General features: G+C 41.9%; 1 protein-coding gene across 2 annotated transcripts in view; it reads left to right on the top strand.

Annotated features, from left to right (window-relative positions):
* LOC137095184 (serine/arginine-rich splicing factor 4-like) overlaps nt 1-9,086 on the top strand; it is a 30,247-nt gene extending 21,161 nt beyond the window's left edge. For both annotated transcript variants that reach the window (XM_067461550.1, XM_067461549.1), the window contains 4 exons: nt 1,142-1,254; nt 3,678-3,892; nt 5,444-5,533; nt 7,681-9,086. In XM_067461550.1, coding sequence (XP_067317651.1) covers nt 1,142-1,254; nt 3,678-3,892; nt 5,444-5,533; nt 7,681-8,488 — 1,226 coding nt within the window. In that variant the 3' untranslated portion in view covers nt 8,489-9,086. The remainder of the gene's footprint in view (nt 1-1,141; nt 1,255-3,677; nt 3,893-5,443; nt 5,534-7,680) is intronic.
* Nucleotides 9,087-14,612: the final 5,526 nt, after the last annotated feature.

The following is a 14,612-nucleotide window of genomic DNA, read 5'->3' as shown; positions in this document are numbered from 1 at the left end:
AAAATAGGTGCATGAAAACCTTTATTCGTGTCAGATATTCAGAAAACTTTAAATCAATGTAAGTAACATTAGTAACTGATAAAGTGATTTGGTTGTTATTATGTTTTCAGAACTGTTATTTTGCTGTAATTTTAACATAGTTGCATGTTCAGTTTTAATAATAAATAAATTTGTAATTATGTGCTGATGTTTTAGACACACACAGATCTTCTTAGATCAGTGGTTCTCAACCTGGGGGTCGGGACCTCTGGAGGGGCCACGAGGGAGTGTCAGAAGGGTCACTAAAGACTACCAGAAAACAAACTTTTTTCTGTTGGTCATGGGAGTTCTATGTGGGAAGTTTGGCCCAATTCTGTCGTTGGTGGGGTTCAGAATGTGCTTTGATTGAAGGTGAACTACAAATCCCAGCAACTACAACTCCCAAAATGTCAAGGACTATTTCCCCCAAACTCCACCTGTGTTCACTTTCGGCATATTGAGTATTCATGTCAAATTTCGTCCAGATCCATCATTGTTTGAGTCCACAGTGCTCTCTGGATGTAGGTGACCTGCAACTCCAAAACTCAAGGTCAATGCCCACCAAATCCTTCCAGTATTTTCTGTTGGTCATGGGAGTTCTGTGTGCCAAGTTTGGTTCAATTCCATCGTTGGTGGAATTCAGAATGCTCTTTGATTGCAGGTGAACTACAAATCCCAGCAATCACAAACTCCCAAATGACAAAATCAACCCCCCCCCCCCAAACCCCACCAGTATTTGGGCATATTGGGTATTTGTGCCAAATTTGGTCCAGTGAATGAAAATACATCCTACATATCAGATATTTACATCACGATTGGTAACAGTAGCAAAATGACAGTTATGAAATAGGAACATAATTTTATGGTTGGGGGTCACCACAACATGAGGAAGTGTATTAAGGGGTCGCAGCACGAGGAAGGTTGAGAACCCCTGTCTTAGATGTTTTACTTGTAACCTTTTTTTAAAGAAATGAGCATTAGATTAGACTAATGGGTGAGGAAATGAAATGTAACTACTGACTGCTTGGTAGATTAGTTTTCTCTTTGTATTTTTGTGGAGTGTTTATTAATCCCTGACTTCACTACCTTCGCTGAAGTATTGCATCTGTTATCACCTCTAAAGGTGGATATGGTTATAGAAGAAGTGGAAGAGACAAGTACGGTCCTCCGACCCGTACTGAATACAGATTGATCGTTGAAAATCTGTCAAGCCGTTGCAGTTGGCAGGACTTGAAGGTATGCAATCTTTTTGCTTCTCTCAGTGGTGATACAGATTTGAAAATATAAATTGTCTATCGATAGCTGAGTATGATTGTCTTCCAAGGGTAGAGTCTTGGTGCTGGGTCCAAAAGTAACAGTAGAGACCTATTTTGGATCCACGTGGTCTGTCACATTGAAGATGTATGTTTCCAGGTGGATGGTGGTCACGACAAGGGTTCGCTTGACACACCTTCATCGTGGCACCTTCATCTTGGCACCTATTTGTGCCTTTTCAAAATCCATAGCACTGTTGACTCTTGGGCATATGAGAGTCAAATGTGCAGTTGGTTCCAGTCAGGGCACACTACAGATAGCTTCAGATGTTCAAGAGAAAAAGATGGCATTTCTCTGTGTGATCCTGGCAGTGTGGTTGTACTGAAAACAGCTGACCTCCAGTTAGATTATAAATTGTAGAGCTCTGCTGAATACTACTTCTTGTCCTGTGGGCTAACCAATAGAAAACTATTATGGTACTTGTTCTTCATGGAAATGCTGTCCCAAACTGCTCTACTATTTGAATGCACAGTGTGGAAGAAGGGAAGAATGCCTTGAGTTTGAGGCTCATACCCCTTGCATATTTTGCTATGTATTATATACATTATCATTGCCTCAGAAACTTTATACTCTTGCAAGAAGATGCTACAGAGATAATACAGAGACCCATACCTAATCTCACATGTGGTCATGAATTTTGACTATTCCATGAAAGTCAAATTTTAATAAGAAAATTGAGAATTTAGTTTTGAGGCCACAGACCATGTTGCATGCTTATCTGGAATTAAATGTCACTATGTCAACTTCAGCAACAGGTTAAGTGTGTCTTTGTCCCCCAAAGTACACTTTTATCCTCAGTTCCACTGACTGACCTTAAGCACAGTTTTGCCTTTTATTGCCTTTTTTACTTTTATTTACTAAAGCTGTCCCACTGAAGACACAAAATATTACTGGGAATTCCTTTCTCTTAGCTCTCAAGCTACCTCTTAATTCAGAACTGGTACAATTAACACTCTAATTATCCAGACGGAAGGCCTTTAACTCCTTGATCTAGCTCTAACCTAGGTAGAACCAATCTTCCTTTGTCAGCTCTCCTCCTGTTGGCAGTTAGCTCCGCCCCCTTTTGCTCCTGAGCTCTGCTGAAATAGATACATTTCTACTGCAAACTCTTCTAGCATGGCAACACACCAACCAAGCAGCTGTAGCTAAGCTGGCCTGCATTTGCAATATATTAACCTTCATAAACATATTCAAAACCTAAATTATAATTAGATATTTTGTTACATCGAGTATTCCTTGTGGGTTAATATGCATAATATGAAATGTTTTGCCTTTCTCTGTTAATGTCTGTTAAAGAAGAATCACAGAAGCTAATAAATAACATTTATTTATTTATTTTACATATATCCCACTTTTCTTGTAATACAGTATTTGTTTCATGTTAAAGCATTCATACAAGTTTAGCTTTGACAAGAAAGTAAGTTGCATAGGTTATCTATGTACAATAAGTTCATTGGTGCTAAGCTGATCTGGATCTCATCTGTGTATAGAGGGGAGATTTCTTAACTTTCTGTTGAGTTCCACAAGAAGGCATATTAATGTAAAGGATTAAGTGCAATCAGTTATAAGCAGTATACAAATTAAAAGTTCATTAGTAGTAATTTTCAATCTGTTTCCTGTACAGTGATAATTAATTTTTCCTACTAATAATTTATACAAATAGAAAGAGAGAAATAGAGAGAGAGAGAGAGAGAGAGAGAAATTGTAGTCTTTTCTAGCTATGGTATTTGTTTGCCAGATTGCTACAGAGATTTGCAGCTAACCCACAGTTTCCTCATGTTCTCTTAGAGAAGTGACTTTCAGCTATGGATGTGCCAGAATCCTTCATTAGCCAAACTTGCTTGGGCCCAACAATATTAGATGTGACCTTTCTATTATAGGCTTCAGGCCTTGGCAGTATTTCATTCTTACTTCCATCGTGAACGTCCACGAAGGCCCTTTAATCTTTCTTCATGAGTGTCATTGCTCTTTTACATGTTTAGTTTTTTTCTTAGTCTTTTCTTCCCTTCATGCATCCATCCACTGAATTTGTCTGCCATATCTTTCCCACTTCCAGTGAAAAATATAATAGCAGTAGTTCTTCTTGTTTAGACCTTAGGTTAGATTTTATGTGCTTCACACAGGTGCATTTTGGTCAGCAAAACTTTCAGTGGGTCATGAAAGCTTAAAATTTGTATATCTGAAAAGAGAATTAAAAGGCCACCAATCAATATAATCTTTATTATATGCACACCTACAGGTATATAAATTAAACCTACTTTTCAGTTGCAGAATCTAATAGCATAAGGACAGGCATCAAAATGAAGGCAAAAATGTTTCAAACTCAATGCTTTGTCATCTTCTAGGACTACATGCGTCAAGCAGGTGAAGTGACATATGCTGATGCACATAAAGGCAGAAAAAATGAAGGTGTGATTGAGTTCAAATCCTATTCTGACATGAAAAGAGCTATTGAAAAGCTGGATGGGACAGAAGTCAATGGTAGAAAAATAAGGCTGGTAGAAGATAGGCCTGGGTCCAGGCGCTGCCAGTCCTATTCCAGAAGTCGAACTCATTCAAGGTAGGCATGTGCCTTGGCAGGCCAATCGTTTTACAATTGTTGCTTAAAATACATTACTGCATTCCAGAAATACTACAAAACTATGAAGTTGTTCTAATGGGTTTGGGCGATGGCAGGAAATCTATTTAGAACATCCCAAGCAGGTACATAGTTGGATAGCCTCTTCTTGAAGTTAACATATTCCTTCCTATGTTCAATCAGTACACAGTCATATTTTTTTCTGTCTCTAAAATGGGAATAATCACTTAGCTAAGCTTTTGAACATAGGTTTATCATTGCATATGAGGCACTAAGTGAGTATTAAGCTATTAAGATTCCTTGGTGTATTGTTAATCCAATATAGATAAGATATAGAATCATAGAGTTGGAAGAGACCTCGTGGGCCATCCAGTCCAACCCTCTGCCAAGAAGCAGGAAAATCACCTTCAAAGCATCCCCGACAGCCATCCAGCCTCTGTTTAAAAACCTCCAAAGAAGGAGCCGCCACCACACTCCAGGGCAGAGAGTTCCACTGCTGAACAGCTCTCACAATCAGGAAGTTCTTCCTAATGTGCAGATGGAGTTGCCTTTCCTGTAGTTTGAGCCATTGTTCTGCGTCCTCGTCTCCAGTGAAGCAGAAAACAAGCTTGCTCCCTCCTCCCTATGACTTCCTCTCACATATTTATACATGGCTATCATGAAGTATACAATCCCATCCTCCTGTTTCATTGCTTGGTTGATGTAGGAACTTCCTTGGGTTGTATTCTTTATGCATATAGACTTCTACAATACAAGTCTTTTTTGTGAGACTCAGAGAAACAAGATTGAGTATGGGTTCCATGCTAGTCCTATCCCAGGGTTTTTCTTGATAGAGACAGAAATCAGTGGCAACTTTCTGTAAGTGCTAACAATTAATTGGAACAGTATTTGTTTTCCTCCAAACACTTAGAGGAATATTTAATTTCATTTGTGTGCACATATGTGCCTTCTAGTCACCTGCTACATTATGGCAAGGAATACTTAGAGGCATTCTTTGCCAGTTCCTTCCTCTAAAATATAACCTACTGCACCTGGTATTTGTTGCTGGTCCCACATCCAAATACTAACCAGGGCTGACCATGCTTAGCTTCCAAGATCCTATCCTTATTGTGTGCAGATTAGTAAGGGCAAAACCAATCAGGCAACACACTATTATTCCTCTCTGTTCGCACAAAATATATTGCAGCTTTTTTACTCCTTAGTATCTTTGTCATTACTATAGTCACCCTCTAGATTTCTTTTTGCATGCAAGCTTGTATTTACTTTTCTAAGTCATTCTACTTCCTTTTTGTGTGCAAGCTTGTCTTTGCTTTTCTAATAGTTCCTTTGATGCGGCTCCCATCTCATTTCCTCAGGTATCAAAGCTAGTTTTTGAGAGTACAATATTAGCATGCTTTTCTTAGCATGGAGAATGCTATTGGGAGCTTGTATATTGTTTCATTCAGTTTGATAGACGTTTGACATGTTATGCTCTGTGATTCTACCAAAACCGTAAAGACACTATAACTGAAGCAATCATTCTTTGACTTTTAGGTCTCGCTCTCGAAGCAGGCACTCTTGTAAAAGCAGGAGCCACAGTGGCACTAGCAAAAGCAGTCATTTGAAAAGCAGATCACGATCCAGGTACAATAAACTTACATTTATTGCATTATAAGCATACTTCAAACAATACTGATGAATTGTCACCAACAAGCCTGACTTTTTGTTCCCAGTCTTTTGGTTTGTATTATACTAGGAATCCTCACTTTGCTATGTTCCTCTCCCCCGACCAACTCACAACAATTTTCAGGTTATACAATGATCTTCTAGTAAGTTAGAAGCATTATGGGATGGATATGGGATAGTTTATGCTTGTTTGTTCTACATCGTCACGCAACCAGTATTTTATTTGCTTACACTTACAAGAAGACCTAAATAAGGGTTATTACACTGATCCTTTAAAGCAGTGTTTCTCAACCTGAGGGGTCGAGACACCTAGGAAGTTTACGAGCGAGTTCCAGAACGGTTGCCCAAAACCATCAGAAAACATGCATTTCAGACCCTTTGGCAGGTAAGGCAGATCTCTCAGTTTCTCCTTCTCTTTTTGGAAACAGGCTGCGAATCCTCCCACCAAAAGCTCTCCTCCACTCAATCAAGGGGAGGGCTGTTTCTGAGACTCCAAGTGGGGAGGGGAGAGTAGGCATGCTCAGTGCATGGCAGCATGGTGTGCATGTGCAGGCAAGGGAGAGCATGCGAGGCTGGAGGGAGGCTCATGCCAGCGGGTCCCATCAAGGCATGGGGGTTCTGTGTGGGAAGTTTGGCCAAATTCTATTTGGTGGGGCTCAGAATGCTCTTTGATTGTAGGTGAACTATAAATCCCAGCAACAATAACTCCCAAATGTCAAGCTCTGTTTTCCCCAAACTCCACCAGTGTTCACATTTGGGCATATTGAGTATTTGTGCCAAGATCCATCATTGTTTGAGTCTACAGTGCTCTGCATGTAGGTGAACTACAACTCCAAAACTTAAAGTCAGTGCCCACCAAACCCTTCCAGTATTTTCTGTTGGTCTTGGGAGTTTTTTTTAAATAAATACTTTATTAGTATATCATAAGTAGTAAAATATAAAAAGTAAAAAGAAATAAGGAGGAAGAAAAAGTAATCACGTGGAAAGTGGGAGAACGTTAATTTATAGGAAAATCAGAAAGTTGGAAAAGAGATAGTAATAGTGATAGTCCCGAAATATAAAAAAGAGGAAAAAAAGAAAACCTGATGACTTCCATCCTGTGCTTTAGCTATTTCTTCTTGTAAAAAGTCTTCTAATAGTTGATTAATTTTTTTAAAGTTTGAACCACAAAGAATGTGTCTATAGTTAAATGATAAACTTCTCTAAACATTATTTTTCTTGTTTATTCCTCTTTCATACTCATCAAAAAGAGTCCAGTCCGTCTTTCTTATTGGGTTTCCCAAGTTCAGTTTCAAAAGAAATGTTAATTTGTCCATATCTCTAATCTCTCTTAGTTTACTTATCCAATCTTCCCTGAAAATACATCCGGCATATCAAATATTTGCATCGCAATTGATAACAGTAGCAAAATGGCAGTTATTAAGTAGCAACAAAATAATATGGTTGGGGGTCACCACAACATGAAGAATTGTATTAAGGGCCTGCGGCCGTAGGAAGATTGAGAAACACTGCTTTAAAGGACTTTTTGAATCTTTCTGATAGTTCTGATTCCATCATTAGCTTTGAGACCTAGTCCCTGATCTCATCATGTCACAGCAATTCTTTTATGTTTGATATTACAGGGATGGCAGAAAATGCAGTCTGCCCAGAACTGTTTTGGCGGACCCAAAGTCCTTAATGCCAATCAGGAAGTGTAAGACTCTTTTTGTGTGTTTAAGGGTAATATTTTTAAAAGTAAAATTTGTTCCCACAGTCCTGGGTAAGGAGAGAAAAGCCTTTAGAAAATGCTCCTCCCCTGTCCCTTCCACTTGCCCATCGCTGTCTAGAAGGATTGGAATTGCCAGCTGCTGGTTATTTTGGCTTCTGCCGGTGGTGCTGTACACATTAGAAAGGTTTTGGTTAGAGCAGTCAAGAAAGAGTTTTTGAAATGTGAAAAGTTATTGTATTTCTTGTAGAGAAGATATGCCAAACTGAAAAATGTTGCAAATTTGGCATTATGTTAGAGCTGCACAAGGCAGACTGTTGAATTTTAGAGATAGGATTTTAATACTGCTAATCATTGCAAGAAGATTTCGATCGTTCTTCTTTATGTTTATGCTTGTCAGGTCTGGATCCCATTCCAGAAGCAAGAGCCGCAGTCAAAGCAAAAGTCATAGCAGAGGACAAAAAGAAAAAGGCAGAAGCCCAAGTAAAGATGATAAAAACAGGAGCCGCAGTCGAAGTGTTGAGAAATCCCGAAGTAAAAGTAAAGGCAAACCAGAGGATGTGGTTCACAATGATGATGACGATGACCAAGCAAAGAGCAGAAGTCTGAGCAAGGAAAAGAGTAAAAGTAAAAGCAGGAGTAGGAGTGGTAGTAAAGAGAAAGGAGAGGAGGAGGAGGAGAGGGGGGATGTAAGGTGCAGTAGGAGTAAAGAGAGAGAAAAGAGTGCCAGCAAGGTTAGGAGTCGGAGCAAGGAAAGGAACAGGAGCAGAAGCCGTAGCAAGAGTAAGGATAAAAGGAAAAGTAGGAAGAGAAGCAGGGATGCCAGTAGGAGCCGAAGCAGGAGTCAGAGCAGAAGCGAGCGAAGCAAGAGGAGAAGTAAAGGGGACAGCAAGTCCAGCAGTAAGAAGAAAAAGAGAGAAGATCTAGAGCCTTCCAGGTCTAGGTCCAGGTCCAAGTCTCAATCCAAGGAAAAGGAGCATGTAAAAGCAGAACCCACTGCAAAGGAATCAAAAGGCGAGGGTGAGGAAATGGACACCAGTTGTAAATCCCGGCCAAGATCAAATTGCAAGTCTAAACAAAATGTCAAATCAGAATCCCGCTCCAGATCCAAATCAGTTTCCAAAACAAGATCCCAGTCCAAGTCTAGATCTAGGTCTGCATCTAGATCACATTCCCAGTCTAGGTCGCGGTCTCGTTCCAGATCTTAAACTTGCTGCAGCCACACATAGAGCTCTATGAAAAGTCTTTTGTACATGTTTGGTTGTTGTAGCAGAAGTTATTGGAGTAGAACACATCACTGCTGTACATTTTTAATACCTCCCCTTCCCGCACTCTGTGTGTCTGTACCTGTTCAGTCTGATGCTCCCTCTCTGTTGCCCTTTCTGGTTCTTGAGGTTGACCAATCTCATCTGGACACCACACACCATTGGTTTCCAGTATAGCCATAGAGAATGAGCACTACAGTTTCATGGGCTTTTAAGATGGGAGTGATGTCTTCTAGGTAGGTATGATAACTTCAACAATTCCCCCTTTGATGTATGTCATTTAGTGAGAATTGCAAAAGTTTTAAATTTCATATTTCTTTTTCATTTTAATAGTTTGGACTTGTAGAGTTTATGAAAAGCACAGTAAGTAAGTCATAGGTATCTGCAGTAAATAATAAGGAAGGAAAGGGGGAAAGTAGAGTTCCACTCTGGTATTGTGACAATATCCTTGTTTTATATATTTTTTAAATTTTCTCCCACATTGAAGAGTACAGTGGCCCCTGTTTCCATTAAATTTGAATAAAGACTATTTTTGCTTGACCGCATGTTGTAATGGTTTTTAAGTTACGCTGATTTATCCATTAAAGAAATGCTCACAAATCATAAATACAAATATTTGAATTGAATCATAACACAACAAGAAATGATCATACAGGCAGTCCAAACAGAGTAGTTCCTCTTACCAGCCATTCTCTTAATCTGCAGCAAACCCTTGGGATCTTGTAGACCTCAACATTTTGCAGCAGATCAACCAGAGTTTCAAACTTTAACAGCTATTTCTGTTGGGAATGATTTTAACTATAGCAGGATCAGCAAAAGGCCAATTCAGTTACTGTTTTGGGGAAGGGAAATAGGAAGATTTGTGTAGAAACTCTACATATTCTATTGGATAAAGAATATGATCAGATTCACTTTGCTCTGTAACTCTAGGTTTCACTTTCTTGCACTTGGTTCTACTTGGTAGACCTTTGTGTTCTAGTGCAAAGGAGACCTTTTAAATCTAATGCCTTCCCACACAAGACACCTGTATAAGTCACTTTTTATCTAGCCTTGCTGCCAAGGAAAGGATATGAGAAGGAAGGATATGAGAAAGGTTGCATTACGGGAATAGTTTTTGTGGACCTAGTGCCAGAAACATCTGGGGACCCCAGGTTGAGAACCACTGCTGATCAAACGCTACCATTTAGGACACAAAGTAGCTGCATGCAATAACATCTTGTGGAAACATACTAGCAATACATGGGGTTGCAGACCCAAAATCAATAAGAACATCAGCCCTGCTCTTGTCTTACTCAACTGTCAAGTATGCCTGCCCTGTTTGGCACAAATCTGCCCACACAAAGCAGGTTTATTTATCGTGTCAGGAGCAACCAGACAGTTGTATTACATTTTTAACAAAACAAACAAACAAAACACAAAGTTTGCAAGCTTGGTAGTAGATTAAATGTCCTTTGACCAGTATCTGGCCACTTGGAGTGCCTCTGGTGTTGCCGCAAGAAGGTCCTCCATTGTGCATGTAGCAGGGCTCAGGTTGCATTGCAGCAGATGGTCAGTGGTTTGCTCTTTTCCACACTCGCATGTCATGGATTCCACTTTGTAACCCCATTTCTTAAGATTGGCTCTGCATCTTGTGGTGCCAGAGCGCGGTCAGTTCAGCGCCTTCCAAGTCGCCAAGTTTGCTGTGTGCCCGGGGGAGTCTCTCATTTGGTATCAGCCACTGATTGAGGTTCTGGGTTTGAGCCTGCCATTTTTTGGACTCTTGCTTGCTGAGGTGTTCCAGTAAGGCCTTCGATAAAGTCCCCCATGATCTTCTAGCAAACAAACTAGCCCAATGTAGGCTAGGCAAAACTATGGTGAGGTGGATCTGTAATTGGTTAAATGGACGAACCCAGAGGGTGCTCACCAATGCTTTTCCTTCATCTTGGAAAGAATTGACAAGCGGAGAACCGCGGGGTTCCGTCCTGGGCCCGGTCCTGTTCAACATCTTTATTAATTACGTAGATGAAGAGCTAGAAGGCATGATCATCAAGTTTGCAGACGACACCAAACTGGGAGGGATAGCCAATACTCCAGAGGACAGGAGCAGAATTCAAAACGATCTTGACAGATTAGAGAGATGGGCCAAAACTAACAAAATGAACAACAGGAACAAAGGCTAGATGCTCCACTTAGGCAGAAAAAACGAAATGCAAAGATACAGAATGGGAGACTCCTGGCTCGAGAGCAGTACATGTGAAAAAGATCTTGGGGTCCTCGTGGACAACAAGTTAAACATGTGCCAATAATGTGACGTGGCAGCAAAAAAAGCCAATGGGATTTTAGCCTGCATCAATAGGAGCATAGTGTCTACATTTAGGGAAGTAATGCTACTCCTCTATTCCGCTTTGGTTAGACTACACCTGGAATATTGTGTCCAATTCTAGGCACCACAATTCAAGAGTGATATTGGCAATCTGGAATGTGTCCAGAGGAGGGCAACTAAAATGATCAAGGGTCTGGGGAACAAGCCCTATGAAGAGCGGCTTAAGGAGATGGACATGTTTAGCCTGAAGAAGAGAAGGCTGAGAGGAGATATGATGAGGGCCATGTATAAATATGTGAGAGGAAGCCACAGGGAGATTCTATGATTCTATGATCCAGCGAGTGTCTCTGTAGATCTTAGAAAACTATTTCTTGATTTAAGTCATTCGCATACTGGCTGATGCCCAAACAATGGATGAGCTGGAGATATCTCTGCCTTGGTCCTTTCACTATTGGCTGCTACTTCCCGGCAGATGTCAGGTGGTGCAATACCGGCTAAACAGTGTAATTTCTCCAGTAGTGTAGGATGCAGACACCCCGTGAACGTTAGAGAGTCTTATGAGCATGCTATCACCGAGGCCAAAAAATCTTACTATGTTTCCTTGATAGCGTCTGCGAGCTCACACCCAGCACAATTATTTAAGATTATTAGAACCCTGACAACAATCCCTCCTTCCCAAACAATAATGTTCTGGCCCCTTCTGCTGAGGTTTTCCAAAGCTATTTCGCAGACAAGATCTTGCTTATCCGCCGGGATCTCCCTGCCACGATTGATACAGTAAGTGAACTTGAGGCTCTGTGGCCACTCGTTGGGCCCATCCTTGACCAGTTCACCCCGCTGGATGCAGAGGCTGTTGATAGGATCATGACTGCAACTAGGCCGACCACCTGCTCCCTTGATCCGTGTCCCTCCTGGCTAGTAAAATCTTTCCTGGAGGGATTACGTGAACCTCTGCTGAATATAATAAATAGCTCCCTTGAGCAAGGAGTTTTTCCAGAGGGTGTCCTCCTTCCTCCAGAATCGGGGACATCGTGTGGTGAGGGGAGGGATGGTTTCCAGAGATGTCCGCTAACTTGCGGGGTCCCGCAGGGTGCTATTCTCTCTCCTCTATTATTTAACATCTATATGCGACCGCTTGTCCGACTGGTGCAAAGCTTTGGGTTTGAGTGCCACCAGTACGCTGATGACACTCAGCTCATTCTGAGGATGGAGGGCCAGCCAGACGCCATACCCGAAAATTTCCATCAGTGCCTTGAGGCCGTTACTGGATGGTTGCGTGCCAGCAGGTTGAGGGTGAATCCAGCGAAGACGGAGATCCTTTGGCTGGGCCGTCCGGGTGGGAGGGAGATCCAGCTGCCTATCCTGGATGGTGAGACATTACGTCTGTCACCTTCTGTAAAAAGCCTTGGTGTCTTATTGGACCCTCTGCTTACAATGGAGGCCCAGGTCTCTGCTGTGAGCAGATCTGCGTTTTTCCACCTACGTCAGGCTAGGCGACTGGCTCCCTTCCTATCTAGGAATGACCTGGCTACGGTGATCCATGCGATGGTCATCTCGAGGCTTGACTACTGTAACGCCCTCTACATTGGCCTTCCTTTGTCAATGATCCAGAAACTGAAGCTGGTGCAAAATGCGGCGGCTCGTCTTCTCGCCGGAGTGCCAGCGAGGTGTCGTATCACGCCAATCCTCCAACAGCTGCACTGGCTTCCGATTGAGTACCGGATAACTTTAAAGGTGCTGGTACTAACCTTTATGACCTTATATGGTCTGGGACCGGCGTACCTGAGGGCCCGCTTATCCCCCTACCAACCCCAGAGATTACTTCAGTCCGAGGACCAAAATTTGCTTGAAGTCCCCAACATCCGGACTTATCATCTGTCCTCTACTAGGCATAGAGCCTTCTCGATTGTGGCCCCTTATTTATGGAATGGCTTGCCAGTTGAAACCCGAACCATTCGAGAGCTACTTGCTTTTCGGAAAGCCTGTAAGAGCTTTCTTTTCTGACAAGCTTTCAATAGGTGAATAACTGGGGACTATGTCGGTTCTCGTTTTTATTGTATTTTAAAGTTGGCTGTATTGTTTTAATCTACTGCTGTAAACCACTCCGAGCCAAATTGGGAGTGGCAGTATACAAGCCAAATAAATAAATAAATAAATAAATAAATATGCAGCATGTCTCATTAAGAGCCACATCCACTGTTCCACACTGGGCATGCATACTCAGCAGCAGAGTAGCATAGCACAAGGGCAGATGTCTTCACTGTGTCTGGTTGTGATCCCCAGGTTGTGCCAGTCAGCTTTCGTATGATATTGTTTCTAGCACTCACTTTTTGCTTGATATTCAGGCAGTGCTTCTTGTAGGTCAGAGCATGGTCCAGAGTGATTCCCAGGTATTTGGGTGTGCTGCAATGCTCCAGTGGGATTCCTTCTCAGGTAATCCTCAGAGCTCGGGATGCTTGTCTGTTCTTAAGGTGAAAAACACATGCCTGTGTTTTAGATGGATTAAGGATCAGCTGGTTTTCCCTGTAGTAGGCGGTAAGGGCACCTAGAGCTTTGGAGAGCTTCTACCATCTCAACGCTCCCTGCTTGAGCAGTAATGGCATGCAAAGCAGTGAATATAGCACTGAACAAATCATACACAATAATCACTGGATGTTCCAAACCTACACCTGTTGATAGACTATAATATAGCTGGCATTGCCCCCCACCCCAATGTGTGATGCCAATTGTTCTTGCCAAGTTCTTGCCAATTGTGAGAGAAATAAGGTTGAACACTGAAAGCCACCCACTTCATGGCTATCGGCCTCTTCTCAGTAGACTCAAGTCAAGGGAAAGCTTCATGAGAACCATAATTCGCCTAAATGTTCCTCCAGCAATAGTAAAATCTGAAGAAGAAGAAGAAGAGGAGGAGGAGGAGGAGGAGATCCTGTGGGCCATCTAGTCCAACCCCCTCCTGTCTTTAAGCAGGAAAAGCACAATCAAAGCACCCCTGGCAGATAACTACCCAGCCTCTGCTTAAAAGCCTCCAAGGAAGGAGCATCCATTGGAATCCAAAGCAGCACACTTCCTCCTCCCTACCTGTTTTCTCTTTTATCCCTTGGGGGACGCCTGGTTTGAGAGCAATACGTGTGAAAAAGATCTTGGAGTCCTCGTGGACAACAACTTAAACATGAGCCAACAATGTGATGTGGTGGCAGATAACACCAAATTGGGAGGGATAGCCAATAGTCCAGAGGACAGGAGCAGAATTCAAAACGATCTTGACAGATTAGAGAGATGGGCCAAAACTAACAAATGAAGTTCAACAGTGACAAATGCAAGATACTCCACTTTGGCAGGAAAAACGAAATGCAAAGATACAAAATGGGGGACGCCTCGCTCGAGAGCAGTACGTGTGAAAAAGATCTTGGAGTCCTCGTGGACAACAACTTAAACATGAGCCAACAATGTGATGTGGCGGCAAAAAAAGCCAATGGGATTTTGGCCTGCACCTATAGGAGCATAGTGTCTAGATCTAGGGAAGTAATGCTACCCCTCTATTCCGCTTTGGTTAGACCACACCTGGAATATTGTGTCCAATTCTGGGCACCACAATTCAAGAGAGATATTGACAAGCTGGAATGTGTCCAGAGGAGGGCGACTAAAATGATCAAGGGTCTGGAGAACAAGCCCTATGAGGAGCGGCTTTGTGGCAGCCATTAGGAGAAAAATAAAATAATTATAATTTAAATGAATTTAAAATGAACAGTAAAAGTCTTACCTTAA

This window comes from Anolis sagrei, chromosome Y, assembly GCF_037176765.1.
Source record: "Anolis sagrei isolate rAnoSag1 chromosome Y, rAnoSag1.mat, whole genome shotgun sequence".
In the NCBI taxonomy this organism is placed as follows: Eukaryota; Metazoa; Chordata; class Lepidosauria; order Squamata; family Dactyloidae; genus Anolis; species Anolis sagrei.
The sequence above is the reverse complement of the archived record's forward strand: the minus strand, read 5'-3'. Positions and strand labels throughout refer to the sequence as shown.